This window comes from Mustela nigripes, chromosome 1 (assembly GCF_022355385.1).
Source record: "Mustela nigripes isolate SB6536 chromosome 1, MUSNIG.SB6536, whole genome shotgun sequence".
NCBI classification, from domain to species: domain Eukaryota; kingdom Metazoa; phylum Chordata; class Mammalia; order Carnivora; family Mustelidae; genus Mustela; species Mustela nigripes.
The window spans coordinates 183741367-183765605 of NC_081557.1; the positions used below are offsets into that span (position 1 = coordinate 183741367).

Genomic DNA, 24239 nt, shown 5'->3' on the forward strand with positions numbered 1-24239 from the left:
ACCTTGACATAACTCTTATATATACGCACAATTTCCAAATGTCTATCCTCACCATCTCACGTTTGAGAAATGTAGAACTATTTGGTATTTTTTTTTCAGTAGTTTTTGTATTACTTTGTGTAAAGAGAGCTATTTTATATCTTTAGACAAAGACTGTGTCTTTTAGGATGGCTTTTCTTATTTCTTTTTCTAGAGAATAAAATTTTGAGGACATTTTCCTATTCATCTTTGTGCCCTTACAGTTCCTAAAAAAAGTTCAGCACATAGAAGACGTTTCTTGGTTTATTGAATTTATTTCACTTGTAAATTACAACCACAGTATAATAATTGGAAACTATTCATTAATTTCCAAACATGTTGCTTTTTCTCTTTTAATATAACTTTTTTTTTTTTAAGGATTTTTATTTATTTGAGAGAGAAAGAATGAGAGAGAGAGTATGAGAGGGGAGAAGTCAGAGGGAGAATCAGACTCCCCTATGAGCAGGGAGCTTGATGTGGGGCTTGATCCTGGGACTCCAGGATCATGACCTGAGCCAAAGGCAGTTGCTTAACCAAGTAAGCCACCCAGGCACCTCTCTTTTAATGTAATTTTCAATTACTTACTTGCCTAAGTCTGAATCATGGCTATTACCCTTGATTCCATGTTCTTTTTCATCACCCCTTCTTCAGATCTAATTAATTTTTAAAACTCATTGGCTTGCCTTATTTAATATAGTTTACTATGGTTTAATAAAGCTTTAATATTTTTTTTTCTGTATAGCTCCACTGCTGTTACTTTAGTGCAGATAATTACCATCTCTTATCTGAAGTACTGTAGAAATCCCCTCCAAGTTCTAATCCCTACTCTGTCTTGTAGCCACAGTCATCTTCCAGAAATTTGATCGTGTCATTTCCCTGATTAACTTGTTCTTTATATCTTTATATCTCTCAAAATAAGGTCCTAACTTCTTGATGCCTTATGAGTTTTCAAGGTCAGACAGCTTCCTCTGTTGCGAACTAACTTTCTTTGTTTCTACTCCTTTCGGTCCTTTCGGTCCTTTAGGGAGCCTCCTGGCTCCCTAAATTCTAGTCATACTGAATTACTTTTAGTTCTTCTAATCTATGATGCTTTTTTGACTCTCTTTTCTCCCATGGCACCTGTTGTTGTTTTCAGCTGACTAGTGCTATCAGATCCCTCCTTGTATGTCACCTTTGAAAAGATTTTTTTTTGACCATGCATTTAAATTCTGTGACTATAGCATGTACCATGCCATATAGGAATTGCCTAATTATGGAATTACATCCCTTTAAGGGAGCATTCCGTCAGGTCAGAAGCTCAGTAGGACCAAGAACTATTTTGTCTCCAGCATCCAGCATATTATGAAATAGGCATTTAGTCAGTATTTGTTAGATTAATTGATATTTCTTCACATGACATCGCCTCATGTTTTCCTGAGAGGCTACAGACCTTCTGGTGTAACTCCCTCAACTCCCTGGATTCCTACCAGTCTTAAACGTTTTATCTTTATCCTTTTTCTTTTTTGTTAAAGATTTTATTTATTTATTTGAAAGAGAATGTGCATGAGCAGGGGGGAGGGGCAGAGGGAGAAGTAGGCTCTCTGCTGAGCAGGGAGCCTGATGCAGGGCTCAATCCCAGGACCCTAAGATCATGACCCCAGCTAAAGGCAGACGCTTCACCAACCAAGCCACTCAGGTGCCCCTATCTTATTCTTTTATACTCCTTTCCTATCTCTTGGCAAGATAAATACTTTAAACTAAAGTATAAAGTGGGAGATATAAATACAGTAGGAATAGAGGAGTATTAACTATCTTTCAAAAAGTTTAGTGGTGAGATAAATGACAATAAAACATTAGATAGATACAATATCAAAGTAAGGTTTTGCAGGATAGGGAGAAACAGGGAATATTTGTAGGCTAAGGAAAGAATATATGAAAAATACGATCAAAACAGTAATAGAGGAAGAACAACTGATGAAACAAGAGCTCTCTCTCAGCAGAGAGATAGGGTACAAGGTGTTTCACTTCTCTTTTGCTGCAGCTTTCAGAGCAGTGGGCCAACTCCTCCGCACAGACTACTAGGTCCATACAGTGGCATCTGTGTTTTGGCATCTTCCATGCCAATGAACACTCAGTTTTCCTATTAAAAGCATCCTAATTTAACTTGGTGGATAAGCCCCCTCCAACTCTGGTTTAGGTGACTATGTTTGCTCGTACTCCCCGATCCTTATTAACTACAGAGATCATCTTTTAGCACATGGATTTCTTTGTGTTTATATTGGTGATTTCCATGTGTGTTCATGGAAGTACTTAATATCTGATATTAAGTCATTTTAAAAAACTCTTTTTTCAAGGCTCTTTATTTAAAAGACTGATTTAAAACTAAACACACACAAATGTATTGAAAACCAAATTTTATTGTAATGAAGTTTTGCTGGGTTTAGTTTCATAAAAACCTGAGAAAAAATACTCCCTAGGCATTTATAGGCATATAATTGAATTTTTTATAAAATGTCATTGATTAGGAAAGTAATTCTGGATTAACCTTTAAGAAAATTTTATCTGTGTATGTGTACTTATTTAAATTAGCTTGAGTAAGTGTTCTGCTATAAGGCTACATTACTTAAAATAAAACTTGGCACCTGGGTGGCTCAGTTGGTTAAGCATCTGACCCTTGATTTTGACTCAGGTCATTATCTCAAGGTTGTGAGATCAAGCCCTGACTTGGGCTTACACGCCAGGTGTGGAGCCTGCTTAAGATTCTCTCTCTCCCCTTACCCATTTCCTCTCTCTCTTTTTTTCTCCCCCTCTCTTTAAAAAAAAAAAAAAAAAGTAAAGCTCAAACATGCTCCAAGACATGGAAAGTCTGCTCCTAATGGAGCACATTGACATTGTGCTGTTCTCATTGTAGAGGTATAATAATTGCATAGTAACAGTTGAATGGGCATCATGCAAGATTATTATTTTAATTTTCACAAGTTTAAGGAGTGTTCCTTTACTTTTACATTTCTGGTAGTTATTATAAATATAGCTTTTATACATTATACATAACATGTATATACTGTCTGTATGTGCTCCTGTGTGTTTGCGGTTTGTGTGTATGTATATTCCACTGCTAAAAGGCATAAAAACAAAAACTGATCTGATTAAACCACTCAATTCAGTAACCTTGTTGCTGTATCTATTGACCACTGTTTCTTAAATACTGTGTACTTACTGATCTATTTAGTTTTTTTCTTTTTTTAATATTTTATTTATTTATCTGACAGAGAGAGAGATTATAAGTAGACAGAGAGGCAGGCAGAGAGAGAGAGAGAGAGAGAGAGAGAGAGAGAGAGAGAAGCAGGCTCCCTGTTGAGCAAAGAGCCCGATGGGGGACTTGATCCCAGGACCCTGAGATCATGACCTGAGCCGAAGGCAGCGGCTTAACCCACTGAGCCACCCAGGCGCCCCTCTATTTAGTTTTTGATAGTTGTTGACTATCCTCCTTAACACTCTTTTACCAGAATGTTTCTTTCTTTTTTTTTAAGATTTTTAAAATTTATTTATTTGACAGACAGAGATCACAAGTAGGCAGAGAGGCAGGCATGGTGGGGAGGGGAAGCAGGCTCCCTGCTGAGCAGAGAGCCCAATGTGGGGCTTGATTCGAGGACCCTGGGATCATGACCTGAGCCGAAGGCAGAGGCTTTGAGCCACCCAGGCACACCCCCACCCCAGAATGTTTATTTCTTTGAGAGTACGCTGTACTATTCATAAGTGTCTTGATATCTGCATCTTACTTTTTTTTTTTTTATTTATTTGAGAGAGAGAATGAGCAATGGGGTGGAACAGAGGAAGAGGGAGAAGCAGATACCCTGCTGAGTAGGGAGCCTAATGCAGGGCTTGATCCCAGAACCCTGGGATCATGACCTGAGCCAGAGGCAGATGCTTAATCAACTGAGCCACCCAGGCGTTCCCATCCTACTTTAAAAAGATTCAGTGGCAAATTTAAAAATTGATAAAATGTGTGTGTGTAGAGAGAAAGCGAGAGCATGCACTAAAGCATATGTGGCAAATATTAAAAATTGGCAAATTTTGGCAAAAAGTGTATATTCACATGTGGTATTGATTTTTCAATTTCTGTGTATGTTGAAATTTTTCAAAATTTAGTTTAAAAAGAAAAATAAAAATCAGAGACACCAGAAAGCAGAAGCAGCAACTACCCCTCACTACAACTCACTACATTTTGAGTTAGTGTGACAATTCACTACATTTTTAGGCAGGCCTGGTTTTAACAGTAACAGTTATGTAAACAGTCTTGTTGATTCTGTATTTTTAGGGCCATAAGCTTATGTGGATTGATCTCAAGTTTGATTTTAGCTTTATTAGTTGGTGAAATCAGAAATCAGGGGGGAAAAAGGCAAAATAAAACCCAAGGCTGATGATACTAAAGGAAACTTATACACGTATCATTCATGCTACTAAAATAGATAAAGCAGTTGGGATAGCAAACTGACATCATGCATCAAGAGACCTAAAAATGTTCATGCCTCTTAATCCAGTAATCTTACTTTTTAAAAATAAATTCTAAGCAATTTAGGAAAGAATAACTAAATCTGATCCCAGGATTGTGGTTGGCAATATAGCATTCTTTGGTTCTGTGGACAAAAAACGAAAACAACAGCGAAGTATCCCCTCTCTAAAACTCACAAGTTCTTTAAAAACAATAACAACAAAAAAACCTTTTCTATTAACAAAACCTTTCTATTTTTGGGGTTTGTGAATTGTTTATTTTTCTGAACTTTTCTTTCTCTTTTTTTACTCCTGGCCTCTGGAATATAGGTGGTGCCCAGCAATCTGCCCCTCACCCACATCTCTCCCCTCCTGGTGGCAGTTTTTATGCAGATCTCTGAAATTGAAATTCCAGTTCTGTCTTCTTTCCAGAGCTCCATTTATGATGCTTACATTCCAACTGCTCCCTTTTTGTCTCTTGAATATCCTTGTCTGTGTTTAAACTCTTTATATCCAGAGATAAAGATCTATCATCTATATTTCCCCCTTAAAGTTATTTTTTATTCATATTCTATCAACTCATCTTGAAATCTTCAGCTTGAAATTCTCCCTCTTTCTTACTCTAACCTCAAAACCCTCGTGCTGTGGGCTTGTAGTATCACTCTGGTGTGTCTTCACTCTGCATGTGGTTACCCTCATTTCAGTTTGGTTTTTTTTTTTGAATAATGTTTGTGATAGGTCCTTACTTGATATCCCTGCATTCTCTCTTCTCTCTAAAGCAATCTTGTCAGAGAAGTCTTCCTAAAGCACAGATCAGACCATATCACTTTCCAGATTAAAAATCTTCAAGAGGTTGAAGAGAGAGGTTCTTGAACTCCAGCATCTAGTCTTCAGGGTCCTCCACTACATAGTTTCAACTTTACTTTTTAAATTTTTCTCCCTCATATCTTTTTTCTCTTACTCCTTCATACTTTCCTCTGAGCCTTTTGTAATTTTCTGGCCTCTACCCGACCATTGCCCTGTTTTCACATTTCCAGATCTCATCCATGCTTTAAAAGTTGACTTTCAGATTTGCCTTCCAGCTGGAAGTAATCTTTTCTTCCTGGGAACTCCCAAAAGCTTTTTCTGTGTCTTTGTTACTGTGCTTAGCATCCTTTCCATTGTACTGTGATTATTTATGTACACATTACTGGTAAGGTTGTTAAGTTCTGTAAAGCTTGTACTCATGTCTTATTTTTCTATTCCTATATATGTTATCTGATATGTAGTTCTTAATGGATATTTACTAAGTAAACAGCATGTAAAGAGTTGTCTTATTTTGGTAGGTGTTTCTTTGTTGAGAAAAAGGAACAAAATTTTGAGGATACTTCTTGAATATGTCAAAGATGGAAAAAATCGTATGTTCCCTAAGGATCTACAGAAATATTTTTGGAAGTAGTACATAATGCAAATAAATTTGCCCAAAAGATATATGTAGCTGCGACCTTGGATCACTAATTCAGGCCGTTTTCAGACAGATGTAACTTAATTTTTTAAGCCATCTAGAATAGAAGATAGACTTAACAGTTTGTTCAGTCATTTAAACAGTTATTGATACAAGCAGAAACTTTTTTCTTTAGTATTTCTGTAATATATAGCTCACATTTCATGTACTGTAATTTACTTCTTGATAGAACTTTTTAAGGATCTTCTAAATTCTTAAATGGTTCTAGTACCCCTCTTGCACTTTTTATTGATTTTTTTTCCCTCTCTATTTCTCCTGGCAAAACTTACATTTAGATAATGCTCTGTTTTACAGGTATCATGGTCAGATATAGGAGGACTGGAAAATATCAAACTGAAATTGAAACAGGCTGTGGAGTGGCCCTTGAAACACCCAGAGTCTTTTATTCGAATGGGTATTCAGCCACCTAAAGGTGTTCTTCTGTATGGACCACCTGGCTGCTCTAAAACAATGATTGCAAAAGCTTTGGCCAATGAGAGTGGCCTGAATTTCCTAGCTATAAAGGTAAGGTGTTAAATTTTTTAATTGCCACTTTCTCATTCCAACCCCACTAACACCAATTATCTGATTCTTACCCTTAGAAAAACATGAAAAGGCATCTTAAGGAGTAGCTGATTTTTTTTCTTTGAGGTTGATGGCAATATAATATAGGGGGATGAGCTCTAAATAAACTAGTGCTTGTAATCAGCAAAAATGTTGGACTATAGAAGACTACTTTATTTAGTTTTGTGATTCTCAGTATTTCTTATATCCATGTATAATAGGAACCAGTCTTGTTTAGTTCCTGTTTTTAATTGTGCTAATAATCTCTTTTGCTTAGTTAAGACTTAATTATAAATATGAGGTAGATTTAATATTTATATAAAGTTTTCAAAGAAATTAAATAATTTATGTGGTAAAACTAAATTCCTTAAAACATGTTTCTAGTCAAGGAATATCTGTACAAGTTTTATATTCTGAAACACACACATATGTTATTTGTTCATTGCCCTACTCTATTACTTGGGGTAGATCATCTTACTTGACATGTAGTTTTTTTTACTTTAGGGCCAATTTTTTTTTTTAAGGTTTATTTATTTATTTTAGAGAGAGAGAGAGAGAGAGAGCAGCATGTGGACAGGTGGAGGGGCAGAGGGAGAGAGAATCCTCAAGCAGACTCCCCCACTGAGTGTGGAGCCCAACATGGTCCATCCTAAGACCCTGAGATCATGACCTGAGCTGAAATCAGGTTGGATGCTTAACCAACTGAGCCATCCGGGCACCCCAGGGCCAGATATTAATTTCTAATTAATTTTTATGCAATATGATCATCTACCCAGTTACTAAATATATATATATAAATCCTTAAATCCATTAGTGGAATGGACTTTATCACAAATATATGACTTCATTCTGTTAAATATCAAATTCATTTCAGAAAAAGCACATGATAAAAGGCTCTGTTTTGATAGTATCAAGGAATTTTTTTCATAATAAAATATGTTTTCAATCTTAGAACACTGAATGAAGTCCTTGGAAATTGAAAGCATAAAATTTATTTCAGTGTAGAGTCAACTTTTTACTTAAATTTTTTTTTTGTAATAATGTTTAGATATGTTTAGGCTTTTTAAGAATCAGTATCTTCACAATCACTAGTGTTTACATATTTGTTATTATCTTGTGAAATATATTAAATACTGAAGATAGGGTCAGAGACCATTTTCACTATGATCACTTAAACTGAATCACAACCACAGTTTTAAAGTTTGCAGCTTTAAATGTTGGGGTAATGGGTGATTTTGAAATTTCAGAGGCATCTTGATTTCTCTTTCGTCCCTGTTCTCTTATGTCATGGTAATGGACATAGCTATTTTACTGGAACTTCCTACTCATTTTACTGTCATCTCCCACTTTTCTGTGCCTACCTTGTTGCGTATTCCACAGTAGTATATTTGTAACCCTTGATTTTTTTTTTTTTTTTTCTGTCTGCTGGATATCTGAAACTTATTTGATGAGGTCTGCACTGACAGTTATTTACACTGGAATCTCAAAGAAGAGCACATGTATTTCCTACGAACTAATATCTCATTCTTATGTAATCTAAGATAACTGTTCCATATGTTACCAGGACTACTTTCTTGCATATTTTAGGATTACTTAGAAATACATTTATCACTGTTTTTGAGTATGAAACACTTCAGAACTTTAGGCAGTTTTACTTTTTTCACTGTGAGAAAATGTACAAAGATTTTTTGAAAGGTTTATCTTGCACACTGTTCATGTAAAATAGCCATGCTTGTGTTAACTTATTTGAGCTTTTTCACTAAACTCATGTTCATTTTTCTTTTAGCTCATACACACACAAGGATAAGTGATGTTAAGAAATTTTTTTATTCAATTGAGTTCATACTTGCTTAGTATCCTACTTACTAGTTTTTATTAAAGGTGGATTTTTATTCAATATACATTTTAATATAGTTTGGCAGTGTTATTCAATATTTTAATCTGGCTGGAGATTATATTTAATAAACAATGAACGTTCATTCTACTATTTTTTAAATTTTCCTACATGTTTAAAAATCTCCAAAAGAAAAAGTTGGGAACATGAAAAAATTTGTTTTTCTCTGCATTTTATCAGTCTTTTCATCTTGTCTCATCATTGCTTGTGAGAAGGGTTTAAAGTAGCTATGTCATGTAGCTTATGTATGCAGAAATGAAGTGAAAGAAGTTGGGAATTTATAATATATTTTTCCTAGTTTTGTGTTGTTGTTGTTGTTTTCTATGAAGAAAAGTTGGTTTTTGGTTGTAACATATGTGTTTCTTTTCCCAGGGATTTAAGTGTTAAGTTTGAGCTTTTGAAATCACAAGTCTGACAGATTTTGAAAATGACCGGAGAAATGTAGATAGTGCATTTTTCTAGCCTATTGGAAAATACAAGTATCTTACATGTATTGAAAGAAAAAATTCCCTAACATTTTTTACAGTTGTAATTATCTTTAATTCCCAAAATAAAGAATTTAAAGATTTGAAACATTTCTTTCTCTGAGTTTATGAAAGAACCATTTGGCTTCCCCTCTGCATCTTTCCTAAACAGTGATTAAAAGATGTATACTTAGAGTTTAGACTTCACCTTGGCTTATGTGGACTCTTAATATCTTTTGGCACCTATATGTGTTTTTGTGTAGACTGTAGCACTTGACATATGCTTATGTTTAGTTTGTCATCTGTGTCAATTATGTCAAAATATTTTCCAGTTGAAATTTCCTTTCTGCTTCTCTTGCTTTTGTCTGGAGTGCTGCAACAGATTAATTACCCTTGGGTAGTTGGGCTGCTTTACCTTGTGAAGAGCTGTTAACTGATTCTGGAAGAAGGGTGGTTAGGCATTTGATAAGGATTTTGAGCAAGTCCTTTAGTAGCTGTTATTGGTGAGTACTAGAATGTAATGAGCTTAGGGTATGCTTGACTTTTGGGGGGAAATTTTCTTCTGTTACTTGTCTCAAGGAGGAATTCTATAAAATACATCCCATTTTCAGGAAACTGTTTTATTCAAAGTATGCACGACTCTAAGTACTTACTGTTCTTTATTCATCTAGATCTCCTACTGTTCTATTATTAAAGGTACAAAATAATTTGAATTTGGTAAGTTCCAAGTTTATCTTTAAGCTTTTGTTTTAAAATTTTGTGGGGTAGTCTATAAATCATAGAGTTTCCATTTTGCAGATACTGTGTGGAAAACTGTATAGAGACACCTCTTTATATACGTAATGCTTTAAGTTTAGTTTCTAGGATTGCAAATGAGGATAATAATGTTTAATAGTGAAATAACTTTTCCAAGGTTGGAGTTGTGGAGATGAAACTGAAATTTGGTCTCAGGACTTTCTGAGTGTAGAGTCTAAGCTGTGAACCACTGCATTATACAGTCTTTTATTCCCCTCCCCCCTTCTTTGATTTAATGCCCAGTCCTTTGTTTCACTAATTACACCATGATACTGGAGAAAGTAGTTTAGGCAGTTTCTATAGGACAGGTTCAGAGAAGTGGAAAGATGTTTCTGGGACAGTTTAAAAAAAAAAAATTCGTTTCTGTAGGACAAAGAAAACTGAGAAAAATAACATGGCTTTGGGGTAGGAGTTGGTGAAATTAATAAGAAAGAGTGATCGCTGCCAAAGAAACAGGAACCTGATGAATAAGATGGAAGTATATGGAAGGAGAATAGTGGTTGAATAAGGTGGAGCTTGAAATTTACTTATTACTGTATAATTTATGATCTTAAAATTGTGTTACAATGAAAAGAGTACTAAACCAGGATTCAGATAGCTTTGGTTTGATTCTTAACCCTTGGACTTTTAGTTCTGTAGCCTTAAATAAGTTCTCTTGGTCTCGGTTTTTTGTTTTTTTTTGTTTGTTTGTTTTGTTTTAATCTGTATAAGCTCTTTGAGAGGATTAGTATATTAAGAAGTAACTGAAAAAGTTTTGAAAGGCGTAACTACTCAATTCTTTAAGTGCAGGCTGCGTACAGTTAGGACTTCCTGTCAAAGAGTTCAATATGAAAGGGAATTGGGGAAGAGTTTCTTACTTGACAGTGTAGAAACTGGCACACATTACCTCGCCAGGTGGTCAAGGTTAACATATTCAGTGATTAGTCATGTTGATGGTGTATACCTTTGTATGATAGAACAAGAATGACACTTTATTTTGGGGGTCTTCCTCTATAAGACTTATAATCTGTGTCTGACCATGAGAAAAGCTTCAGGCAAAACCAAATTGAAGACATTCTATAAAATATCTGACCATACTCCTGAAACTGTCAAGGCCATCAAAAAGAAGGAAAGTCTGAGAAACTCAGGGTAAAGAGGAGCCCAAGGAGACATGACAGCTAAATATAATGTTACAGTGGTTCTCTGGATGAATCCTAGAACAGAAAAAGGATATTAGATAAAAACTAATCTGAATAAACTATGGATTTTCATGATTCAGTATTGATACATTATTATTAGTTGATTATAACAAATGTACCATACCAATATATGATGTTAATAATTGGGGAAACTAAGTGTGCAGTGGGGGTTGCGAGGTGGTATAGGAACTCAGTACTATCTTAATTCTTCTGGAAATCTTAAGCTTTACCAGAAGAGGTCTGTTAATTAAATAAAAGAGTTTTAAGGTCAGTATCATGGATCCAGACATAGTACAGACATTTAATGAATGTAACTGAAGTTAAAAAACCTGGCGCATAGCTCTGTACTACACTGTATGGGAAGAGTGGAATGTATGGAAGGAGAAAAGCCATGGGGGAGATTGCCAATTCCATGGGTGAGGGCTTTGGGGGAGACCTTCTTTCCTATTCATCATCCTGCTGTTCATGGTGATAATGGAAAGTTCCTGGGAAAAGAAAACCCTGAGCAGAAATTGGCTGAGGAATCTGGGTTTAGGGCTTCCCTGAGCTTGCCTATTTCACTGCAGTTCTCAGTTGAAGCCTATAAAGGAGTGTGTTGGTTCTGGCCCCAGACCCTATCATTATAAAGAATACTTTCTTTTAGTGTTTTGGTTATTTTTTCTTTCACCTAGGATATAGCTTCTAATTTAGTCTCGCCAGGAACTATGTCCAGATTCATGCCTTTTGTGGACCCTAACTCATTATTCTCCTTCTATAGGTTTATTGCCATTTGGGCTCATCTAGAGTCTGAAACCTTTTGAGTTTCTATTTAATTTCCTTTCAAGCCTTTTTTTTTTTTTTTTTAAACTTTAATAATTCCCTTGACTTCTCCAAATAGTGTTGTCTTATGTGCCCCATATGCTTAAATTGGCAGTTACTAGTATCATTATTAAATATATATACTTAGTTTTATCACTGTTTGAATGGCTATTAGGGAATAACTAATGGTAATTGATTATTAGGACAAATAGAATGATGTGCCATTATGTAGAAGTTAGATTGGATTTATTTACCTTTGGCATTATTTGTGCACTATATAAGCTGACATGTTAAAGTTGAAACATCATATGTTATAACTTAATGTTAACATTTTTTTGAGTTGGGCTTGTATCAGTCAATAAAAGTGCTATGTAAAAAAGATTCCTTGACATGAAAATATTATATAACATTTGGCTAAAAGCAAAAAATGATAATAATATGAACTATAATAACAGAACTTTCAACATTTGGAGTCTTAGAAGACTTAGATTTAAAAAGAGAAGAATGCCTTCAGACGTCTAAGAAGTTTAATTAATAATAGAAAGAAAATTTTATTGTTGGATTCATTTAACTTTTTATTCATGGAATCCAGCTGAGAGATTAGTCATTTTTTCCTTCTTTTAAATCTCTTGAATTAAATTTAATTAAAGAAATATTAAAGTTTCATGTCTATAATGCTTTGAAAACTATTTGTAAATGTTTTATAATTGCAACAGTTATGTAACTCAGATTATTAAGCTCCTTCTTTATGTTATATATTCTCTGTTTCTGTGCATGGTAAACAAAGATGCCTTAGATGGGCTCCTCGCTATCTGTCAACTCATAATTTAGTCAGACATTTGATTAAAGAAGTGATATAATGAAATGGGTAATATTTAGAATCTTGATGTGAGAAATGAAAAAGGGAGAAGTCAGAGGTGATTAAAATTTTCACTGTCAGTGACTGGTAGATGGAAATACCCTGACTCTTGAAAAAGTTAGCATGTGAGGAAGAAAGGCAGATTAGAGGTGGGAGAGCAGATACCAGACTGGGATTTAGACATGTGGAGTTAGAAATGCCTGTGGAGCAACATGGCAGATAATATGTAAAAGGCCATTTTTAGTATGGGTTTGCAGCTCAAGAGAATGGTCATTTCTAGTGATGAAAACATGGCAGCTGAAATCTAGTGTTTGCACTTCTGCATATTAGTCAGTAAAAGAGTTGGAGAGTGACTAGAGTGGTCAGCAGTAATGTAAGGGGATTCTGTGGGCATGTCTACATTCAGTCTTTATAGGCAGCCAAATTGTAGGCAGCATGTTGCTGCTATGTAAATTCTGAAGTGTGTCATTTTTGTTTCCTGAAACAATAAGTTGTGGGGAAGGTTTGTGTTGTACTTTTTTTGAGAGGAACGTCTTGAATTCTGTTCCCTTCTCTGCTAGCCCCTCTTGCTTTTTAGGGTTTTTACTTACCAAGGTAAGGTATTTCTTGCCTCGTACTTAATGCCTGTTTTCAAACCCTTTGAAGTACTTTCCCAAAATGGCCTTCTGTATGTGCCGATGTCGTACTTTTTATTAATTTTCAAGATCCTTTACTCACATTACATATATGTAATTCTATCTCATGCGAGTTTGGGTTTTTATGAGTATATTCCATAGTATTTAACCATAGTTAACACTTAGGTTAACTTACCTTCCCTAGACATTTTAGAACTTATAAAAACTTGGTTTGAATTGTAATAGCCAAAAGCAACAGGCAGGTGTCAGACACATTTAAAAAGCCTTTGGGAAACTGGAAAAAATCCAGTACTGATTAAAGGGGCAAAATTGCCTCACAATTTTGCATGAGGTGTAAGTATTGCGTTTGTGACTGATAGGATATAAAATCATGAAACAATAAAAGATAAGTCAGATTTAGTTCTCACTGGATTAATAGCAGAGCTGGACAAAACTTTACATGAATTTATGTTATTTTTGTTTTGAAAACTTGAATGCTTGAAATATTAACCATGGAAACATGGAAAATAACATTACTGCAAAATAAGCCTACTTATGATACTTTATTTATTTTTGGTAGTTTTTCTTGATCACCCTTATGAGTGAAGCACATTATCTGGGCAGGTGAAATGTGACAGGGCTAACATATCACAGTTATTTGGTAATTAAAATTGGAAAAGAAATAACTTTATCTAGTTCATCTATTTTATGGGTTTATGTATTACTTTTTTAAAGAGTTAAAAAACTCATGAGCAATTGTGGCACTTATAAACCATACTATTTATACCTAATCCTTATATTTTGATGTAAATTGTCTCTTGTTTATAATAGAAATCAATAAAATTTTTATTTCAAATTAACCCATGTTCACAGCTATTTATTGAGGATTATACTTTGCACTTGTCACTTGTTCTGCTCCCACAAATACCTTTGAATTTGAATTGCTAGTACTATGCAAAATCTTTTTTTTTTTTAAGATTTTATTTATTTATTTGACAAAGAGAGAGAGAGTGCACGCGCACACACACAAGCAGGGGGAATGGCCAGCAGAAGGAGAGGGAAGGGAGAAGCAGGTTCTCCTCGCTGAGCAAGGAGCCAGATGCAAGGCTTGGTTCCAGAACCCTGAGATCCTGTGACCTGAGCCAAAGGCAGATGCTTAACCGACTGAGCCATCCAGGTGCCCCAACATGTAAACTCTTAAGGGCACATTTCCTTTTTATTTATTTATTTGTTTGTTTGTTTGTTTTGGAACAAATGGAACACATCATGGTTTTTAGAAAGAATAATTGTCTAGGAACCAAAATCCTGCATTTTTCTCATTTTTCTGCCATTTAACTTTTTTGGGCTTTTGGCATTTCATTCAACTTCTTCACACTTGGTTTTCCTCAGGTTTTAAATGAAGTAGGTTAGACTAAATGACTCCTAAAGCCCTCCCATTAACATTCTGAGTATGTTTAACATAGTGCTTATATTCTAATCTGTTGCTTGTCCTTTATTCCTGTTGATTGCTAAACTTTTAGGGTCTTTCCTCTAATTGTCAGGTATGTTGGTTAAGAGACTTGCATGCCAGTTCTGCCATTTATTAAGCTGTGTGACTTTTCATAAATCATTTAAACTTTTTTCACTTCACATTTTTTTTCTGTAAAGTTATGATATTAAGAATATCCATCTCAGGGTACTGTTGTAAGCAGTGGAGAATAATACATATGAGACATTTAGCAAGATTTCATGAAATTAGTTGACCCTAGTTGCTGCTTTCTTCTGTTTTTAAGAATTGCATATATATTTGGTTTCAAATAGAACAAAAAATATAGCATCATAGCTTATTATTCCTTGTTTCCCATTAGAATATAATGTAATATATGTCTTGAAAGCTGAATTTAATCTTTTGCAACTTGTTGTACCAGAAAACAGTGATTTTTGGCTATTTGAACTTTAAGCTCAAAATAAACCTTCCTTGGTTTTGATATTGCTTTGACTTCTTATAAAATTCTGGACCCATGTAACATATTAGTGTAGCTACTGGGTTGCATTTTGTAGGCCAGTCATCTAGGTAAGATTCGTCAGCATGGTGGTCTCTGCAACATCATATGTTTTCTAGGGGCCCTATGGAACTCTTTTTTTTTTTTTTTTTAAGATTTCTTATTTATTAGAGAGAGAGTGCGTACATGCTACAGAGAGAGCAGGGGTTAGGGAGGGAGAGGGAAAGGAGACTCCCTGCTGAGCAGGGAGTCCGAATAGGGACTAGATTCCAGGACTCTGGGATCATGACCTGAGCCAAAGGCATCTGCTTAACTGACTGAGCCACCCAGGCTCCCCTCCTGCAGAAGTCTTTTTTATTACTGCTATGACTTATTAGTAATACTTGAATTATTCCAACCCATATTTTCTTTTAGTGCAAAATTCTTAGGTTAGATTTCCAAATCTTTTTTTTTTCTTTTTCTTTTGTTTTTTGAAGGAAAAGAAACATTATTTATTTACGGGTTTCCTGTAGCTAAACTCTATTTAGTAGAGGAATGACTCTTTACCTGTTGAGGTTATCTGCCATATTTTCACATTTCAAAAAAATATCAATCTGTTTGCCTAAACATCATATATTTAAAACATTAATTTTTCTGTTATTGGTAGCAGGATATTGATATTGTATTCTCAGAGATCACGAAATGATCATAATCTTGTACATTTCAACACTGATGTTCAAGTCATCTTTTTTAGATAATCTGTGGAGAACAATAATCATTTCTCCCGATTCTCTAGTAACTTTCCTTCAGTTAAGCCAGATAATTAAAAAGCAGTATATATGCAATGTATATACTGCCTGAATATAAAGTTATGTCTTCACTGGGTTATTATTTTATGTCATGCCCTTCACTTTTATGGAGAGTTGCTGTAAGAATAATAACAATAATTCAAATCCGGCATGATAGTAATTACATTAAAAACAACAGTGACATCAGCAATTTCCTTTCTGATTATTATCAGGGCACACTTGCTTAATTAATTACCCTAAATAGAATAACATTCTATATAAAAATTTCTCACCCTGTCCTCACTCTACCTTCTCTGACCTCAACCCATTTTCCTAATTATTGAAGGTTTGTTATATTGAGTGGGTCCTGATTCTTGTTTTATTGTTCACTGTCTTAACTGTTTGTCCACGGTCTTCTTTGGGTAAAAGGGTAATTTATCATACTGCAAATGAATAGTACCTACTTTATTTATTTGACTGTCTATATTATGAACCGGCAGACATTGTTTTGCCCTGTAGCACAGGAATAAAAATGATCAGATGAGCTGAAACCATGCAAAAATGATCCATGGGGAAAACTACAACTGTTCTACAATCTTTAAAAAGTTGGCCAAACAACTCTTACTCTTGGTTGTAAATAATATATGAGCAGTGCATTTTGGCCACGTAACAACAGCTTTCTTGCTGGTCTCCTTAGTATAGCCATTCATTTACACTCTGATGGTAGAAAATCACTCCATTTTATGAGGACATTGCAATTTATTTACTCATTTATTTTCTTGAAGTATTCTTGGCAAAAAATGTTATACTAGTTTCAAGTGTACAGCATATTGTTTCAACAATTCTGTACATTACTCAGGGCTCACCACAACAAGTGTAGTCACCATCGGTCACTGTACCATGTTATTACAGTATTGACTATATTCTCTATGCTGTACTTTTTATGTCCATGACTTATTTTATAATTGGAAGTTTATACCTCTAGCTATTTCACCCATTTTTATATTCATGAGTTCCAGCTTTAGGATTTGTTTTTGGTTGCAAACAATGCTTCTGTAATATTCTTGCATATGTCTCCTTTGGTATATGCATAAGAGTTTCTCTACGGTATATATCCCTAGAAGTTACTGTCATTGGGCATGAACATCTTAAACATACTAGGTATTTTGAAATTGCTTTTTAAAGTATCATTAATTTTTTTCCTTAATGTTTTGAAATATTTCTTAATATTTTTAAGGCCAGGTTTTTTAGTCACCAATAATGTCATTGCTATTTTTGGTGACTTTTTGATCTTGTTGACAGAAATGAACTATTTCAAATTGTGTGAGGTTAATCTAGATAAGGGGTCAGCAAATTACACAGCCTCTGGGTCCAATCCAGCCCGCAGCTTGTTTTTAATCTAACCCTCTAGTTAAGTATGAATTTACATTTTTAATGGGATGTTAAGAAAGAGAAATATGTGACACAAGCCATTTGTGGCCCATAGAGTGTAAAATATTTACTGTCTGGCTCTTTATATTTTTTCTTCTCAATTCCACAGTACTCAGGAAAATGCCTTCAGGTTTATTTATCTCATTGATGACTATAAGTGTAAATTTTGTGTTCCTATTACATGGTCTAATGTGTGTCTTAAAAACAAGCTTGTAAAATTGATTTGATATTAAGACATTGCTATTCAAAATCCTTTAAAAGGGGAGAACACTCTGCTTCAGCATAACTAACGTTTCATCCTTTGTCTTCATTGAAAATAAATCTGTTTTGGATTGCATTATTTAACAAATTAAGATAATTAAATCACTGGTGATGAGATTAGAGTCATGAAGTCTCTCTGTAGTGTTTTTGGGGAAACAAGCTCAAAAACAATTTCATTATGTAAACATGATTGCTTGGAGACAGTGTAGGTACCAATGTATAGACAAACAGTTGGTGTACTAGTTATAAAGTGTAGTCATCAAAAGGACTGTCCCAAGCAAGTTTTCTTAAAAGTGTGTTTGCTTACCGACGGTTTATGTGTTTCCTGGTTGTTGGTAGATTTCAGTCACAGATGTAGAAATACCTTAAATGTTACATAATATTTTATAATATGTCATAATTATGTTTTTAATACATCTGCCCCCTAAATACCCTCAAGAATTAATTTTTTAGATTATATATAATCTATTACTTTCAGATTATTTTGAAAAGATTATTTTTAAAGAAAAGAGGAAAACAGGCGTAAGAAATAGATGAGAATCTTTATGTTTTGTTTTTTAGGGAAAACTTTGTTAATGTTATAGAAAATTTACTAATGCATCATCTTGGATTAATTAAAAAAATCAGGCAGAAAGATAAAACTGCTTCTCTTATTACTTAAGGATTTCTATGTTGATGCTATCAAATAACTCCTCTTAAGTGAACATGACTAAAGGCAGTATTCTTGGAGCAGCTGGATTTTGTTAGCCTGAATGTTGAGAGACTCTTCCTATTCTTTTCTTATTCTTATCCTTGACTGTTCCATCCTGATCCTTCATGTGTTCTAATGCACTCATTTGTTGCCATTCTATCATACTTGAATATTTTTGACCACCTATTGTGGAGGTAGTATATAAAAAAAAGTAATAAATATTGTCTCCGTTTTATCAGACATATTTATAATTTGCCTTTTAATGCCCCAAATTTTTGTCTGTTTTGCCCATCTTTTTTTTTTTCCCCCCTTCTTCTGTTTTCTTTTGGAATAGTTGAATATGTTTTGGTATCCTGTCTTATCTCCCCTATTTTTTTAATAGCTAAACCTCTTTGTTTTATTTTTTTAAAAATACTGACTCTAGGTTTATAGGATACAAATTTAATTTATAGTGTACCGCCCAGTACTATATTACTTTATGTTATAAGATTCTTACAATTTATTTTCCTTTGTGCTATACTCTATATTTTATCTCAACATATGTGTAAACCCCACAGTATATTATTATTTTTGCTTTGGATGTTCAGTTGTCTTTTTAAGAAATTAATGAAAAATATTTAGCTATATAGTACCATTGCCGACACTTTTCATTTCCTTGTACTTAATACAGATTCCCTCTTGCCTTTTTTTTTAAGAAAGGGGAGAGAGATGGGGTGAGGGGAAGATGGAGAAGGAGAAAGGGAATCCTAAGTAGGCTCCACACCCAGCACAAAGCCCAACATGGGGCTCATTCTCACAATCCTGAGATCACGACCTGAGCTAAAATTAGGAGTCTGAAGCTTAACCAACTGAGCTACCCAGGTGTCCCGCCCTTCTGGCTTTAGAACTTCCTTTAACTAAGTTTTCGTAGTGGAGATTTGTTGGTGATACTTTCTTTTAGCTTCTGTTTATCTGATACAGTCTTTTGTTTGCTTGCACTGTTTAAGGATATGCTATTCTAGCTTGATGGTTGTTTTTTGCAATACTTTTGTTGTAATGTCATCTGGCTCTAAGGTTTTGGATGAGAAGTCAGTACTGATTCTTTTTGTTTGCTTGCATGTTAGGTGGCTTTTTGTTCTCCACCTTCTCTGAAGTTTGTATCTTTTTTGCTGGTTTCCAACAACTTGATCTCGATGTGCTGGTATGATTTTTTTTTCTCATATTTGGGGTTTGGTGAGCTTTTTAGATCTGGGGTTTCATTGATTTTATCAAATTTATATATATTTCTGTTTTTCTCCTTCTGCTTTTTTCTGAATCTCTAATTATACATATTTTAAGTCTTTGGATATTGTTATATATATCCCTGAAATCTCATAATTTTTATTAAAAATTTTTTGCTTCAATTTGAAAGGTTGCTGTCTTCAACCATTTGACTGTTTCACTACAGGGGCTATTATATTTATAATACCTGTTTTTAAGACATTGTCTGCTAATTTAATAATTTCCATTCTTTCTGGGTCTGTGTATATCAAATCTTTTTTACTTATCTCACTGTAATAGTTCTGTTTGTGGATCAAGTGTTTTTTCTTCTATTTTTATGAACTGTCTAAACTTTATAGAAAGATTGCAGGAGTAGTCAGAATTTTTTTTCCTTAAAGCATTTGAGAATAAGTTGCTGCTGTATGCCCTATCACCCTGAATACTTTAATGTATATATCTATAAAAAATACATTCTGTCATGTAACCATAGTACAACCATCAAGTTAGAAAAGAACATTATTATTACCATTTAGGTTTTGTCACTTGTCCCAGTATTGTCCTTTATGACAAAATGAGCTGGTCCATAATCATGTGCTATATTTAACTGTCATGTCTCTTAAGTGTTCTTCATTTGGGAATGGGTCCTCACTTCTTCTTTTACTTCTGTGACCTTGACATTTTTGAACATTATAGGTCAGTTATTGTGTAAAATATTTCTCAATTTGGTTTTTTTTAAATATTTACTCATGATTAGATTCAGATTTTTCATAGAAACAATGCTGTGTTCTTCTCATTGTGTCCTGTCAGGTGATACTTGATTTTAAATGGTCTCATTGCTACTGATGCTAACTTCGATTATGGTTGTGTCTCCCAAGCTTTACCATTGTAAAATTACTGTTATCCCCATGAAGTTAATATTGCTCTGTGGGTAGTTACTTTGAGACTGTATAACTAACTTGTTCCTTAACAAATTATATCGGCAGGTTTCCATATCTTTGAGCACTTTCTTACTATCTAGGCAGTAAGATTTCCAGACTCATTTTGTACATCAACTATCCCAGCCTTGGAATCTGCCATTTCCTTTTTTTTTTTTAAGATTTTATTTACTTATTTGACAGATCACAAGTAGGCAGAGAGGCAGGCAGAGGGAGAAGGAGAAGCAGACTCCCTTTCTGAATGGAGAGCACAATGTGGGGCTCGATCCCAGGACGCTGGGATCATGACCTGAGCTGAAGGCAGAGGCTTTAACTCACTGAACCACCCAGGTGCCCCAGAATCTGCCATTTCTTTAAGAGACCCTGATGCCTTTATGGTGGAGAATTTGGAATCCAAGTTTTTAGAATTTAAAAGCCATGCTCTGGGTGCTAGATGTGCTTATTATTATTGGGATATGGCACCTCTCAGGTTCTCTGAGGGAACAGAGCTCAGGAATATGAATATGTTTGTATATATATGCACACACATACATACACATATGGACACACACATGGGTATATATATTTGCACACACTTTTATATTTACTTACCTAAATATATTGAAAGTCTTGGATTTATTCTGATAATTCCAATTTCAGTTCAGTACAGCAGAATTCATTCTCATTTTCTTTATTTTTATATTGAGGAATTTATATATGAGGAACCTGGCTACTATTATCCTTAATTATTTATTTGATCAGTCCTTTTAAATATAATTCCCCTTTACTGCCTCTGCCCCTTTTCTTCCTGAACAAACATACTCCTCATCTGTCAGGGTGATGCCACCATCTTCCTTTCCCACCTCTCCCCACCTCTTGTAGCACCCTCCTCATCCCACAGACTTTAGTGATCTTTGCTGTGCTGTTCTTCCCCACATGTACTTTTCTTACTCGACTAGGGCTCTGGTACCCAGTATAAGACCATCTTGTCACCTCAGTGCTTTTCTTATCCTATTCTGCCCCTCCATGTTCTTCCTTGATATCTTCCATACTGTATACCTTGCCACGTCCTACTATTCCAGGAGGATACCTGTCTTACCCACTGGGGCTGCATACAATATTCTGTATAATACTGCACTGGGATGCCTTCTCATGTGAACACTTTCCTCAATTCACTTTGCTTTAGTACTCCATGCTGTTCTGCTCCCTTGCATGGGAACTCTCCATCTCAATTCTCATCCAAACCCCTACAGGAATGTCCTCCTCATTCCACTCAGACTGTGACACCTCATTTTGAGCCACCTTCCCACGGTGAAGTTCTCCTTACCCTCTTGATCTCTGATACCTCATGTTAGGTGGCTGCCACCACTACCGCTGTGCTGATTTCTGCTTGTTAATCTGCGTTCCTTCCAACCCCCCTCCAGCCAGAGGAGATAACTCCCTTAGAACAAAGTCTCAGGACCACCAACACTGGTAACCCTCATCAGTCAGAGCATCACATCATGACAATGACAATGATTCTTGTCACCTTCTAAGTGTTCATTCATTCAGCCTCTCTCTGAATCTCCCTTCAGATATCTGCCACTCAGTATTTCATCCAGCTGATAGAAAACCTCTTTTCTCTTCCTGTGTCCAGGTATTTTAGAAGGGGTACCAATGGTGAAACGTGCCCTTCTAGTAATAAAGTTCTACAGACTTTTGCTAACTGGCCATCAGCAGGAGAATCCCTATAAAAGTGGCTCATCTCCAAGTGATACACTGCATATCACTGATTCAAAGATGCACACTTTTTTGTTTGTTCTTGGGGTTCTTTTTACATTTAACGTTTTTGAATGTTAACATTTTTTCTTTCTTAAATATATAAAGTATCGTATATTGTGTGAAAAACAATAGGCTTTTTTTTTATTGCACACCTACCTACTGTCTAATGGCACATAATCATCACATCACAAAAGTCATGGGATATTGAAAACAAAACAAGGGGTGCCTGTGTGGTTCTTTCAGATGAACACCTGACTCTTGAATTCAGCTCAGGTCATAATCTCAGGGTTGTGAGATTAAGCCCTGTGTTGGGCTTACACATTGGGCATGGAGTCTGCTTAAGATTCTCTTTCTCCCTCTCCCTCTCCCTCTCCCTCTGCCTGTGCCTTACCACCCCAAATTAAAAAAAAAAAATAAAAACAAAACAAAAAACCCTGCTGTCCTGAGAACTACAACTATTCCCTTCAAATATTGGTATAAAGTTTGTCCTATAATGCTAAGTGTCTTTCTCAGCTGTGGGAAGTTTCTCTCACTGTACTCATTTAAATCAGCTGAGAAGAGCATGTTTGGCTCTGCAGTTTCTTAGAGTCAGTGTCTACATGGCCCAGTCAAGTGAGAGCAGAGTTTCCAAGAGTGGCATTTATATAGGAAACACTCAGGGACTATAAAATAATATCACAGATTACATGACTTCCATTCCATTCTCAGGAATTATTATGGAGTCCTAAGAAGAATAGCCCTGAGGTCTTGTTTCTTACCAGAGAAGGATATTGATCTAGTGGACCGGGATCCAAAATGAGATGGAGACCTACTCAGAACCAGCCACTGGTTAGATCTAGGAATACATGGATGATATCTCTTTGTTGGTCTTCCAAATTAGACTGTTCTGTCTTCAATACCTAGTACCATGCCTGATATATAATAAAAATATGCTTTGATAGGTAGATGAAGTAGAAGTTAAACTATTATGTTTAGTCACAGCCTTTCCTTTATATTGATGTGTAGTTTTTGAAATATAGAATGCCTTTAATTTTGAGACATAAGTAACACCCAATGAAAATAAGTATGTAAGAGAACCAATTTAGTTGAGAGAAGATTTTTATTTTTTCCTCTTCTTTTTTCTTTTAAGTATTCATTTTATCTTTCATCAAAAGACACACATGTGGTTACATTTAAAGGACATTGAACAGTTGTTTTCTTTTCATGCAGGGGCCTGAATTAATGAATAAATATGTTGGTGAATCTGAAAGAGCGGTGAGAGAGGTAAGATGATTATGTCTTGAAGTGGAACTCTGTGTAGGGGAAACATCCTTCTGTTCTTCTGTATGGTTTCCATTTTGTTTTGGATTGTAGATGCTGAAATTTCCAAATCCAAATTCTAGAGGTATATTTGTCATTCAGGCAAGCATTATTTTATTATTTAAAAATGCAATTTCGATCATCTACAATACTTCGTCTTTATATTTAAACATCATAATACTATGAACATTTAGTTTTACCAAATAAAGATTTTAACAACTGCCCTCATTTCATTTAAAAAAAAAAAAAATACTCCTGTACTTACAAGGAGTGCTTGATCTCAGAATGAGATTTAAATTCTTTAAATTATGAAGTCCTTTAAATTGAATAAGCTTAGTATATGAAAATTTCACTGTACTGTCCTTATTTTAATTATTTTACCTTTGCCTGGTACCTTTAATCATTTTACCTTTGCATCCCCCTCTTTTTTTGAGTATGATTCCATTTATGTGCAATGTCCAGAATAGGCAGATGTATATATGTAGGAAGTAGATTATTAGCCCTATGTATGTATTTTTAAATCTTAAAAATACCTCCACACATACTTACAATGTTTACATGTTACGTTTCTAAGTTCTTATAAAAATCCGTTTACATATCAGCAGCATATTATAGACTGTATTCGAAGATCTTTAGTAAATATTGTAGCTCTGTCAAATAATGTAGGTAAAATAGTTAAGCATTATTATGCTATATAATAAATGTCAATATAGTTAGTATGTAATACTTGAAAAGGATATAAAATTTTTTGTGATTT

General features: G+C 34.8%; 1 protein-coding gene across 1 annotated transcript in view; it reads left to right on the forward strand.

Annotated features, from left to right (window-relative positions):
• Window positions 1–24239, forward strand: part of AFG2A (AFG2 AAA ATPase homolog A) — a 327091-nt gene that overhangs the window by 58325 nt on the left and 244527 nt on the right. The window contains exons 9-10 of the mRNA XM_059417577.1: window positions 6287–6496; window positions 23393–23446. Coding sequence (XP_059273560.1) covers window positions 6287–6496; window positions 23393–23446 — 264 coding nt within the window. The remainder of the gene's footprint in view (window positions 1–6286; window positions 6497–23392; window positions 23447–24239) is intronic.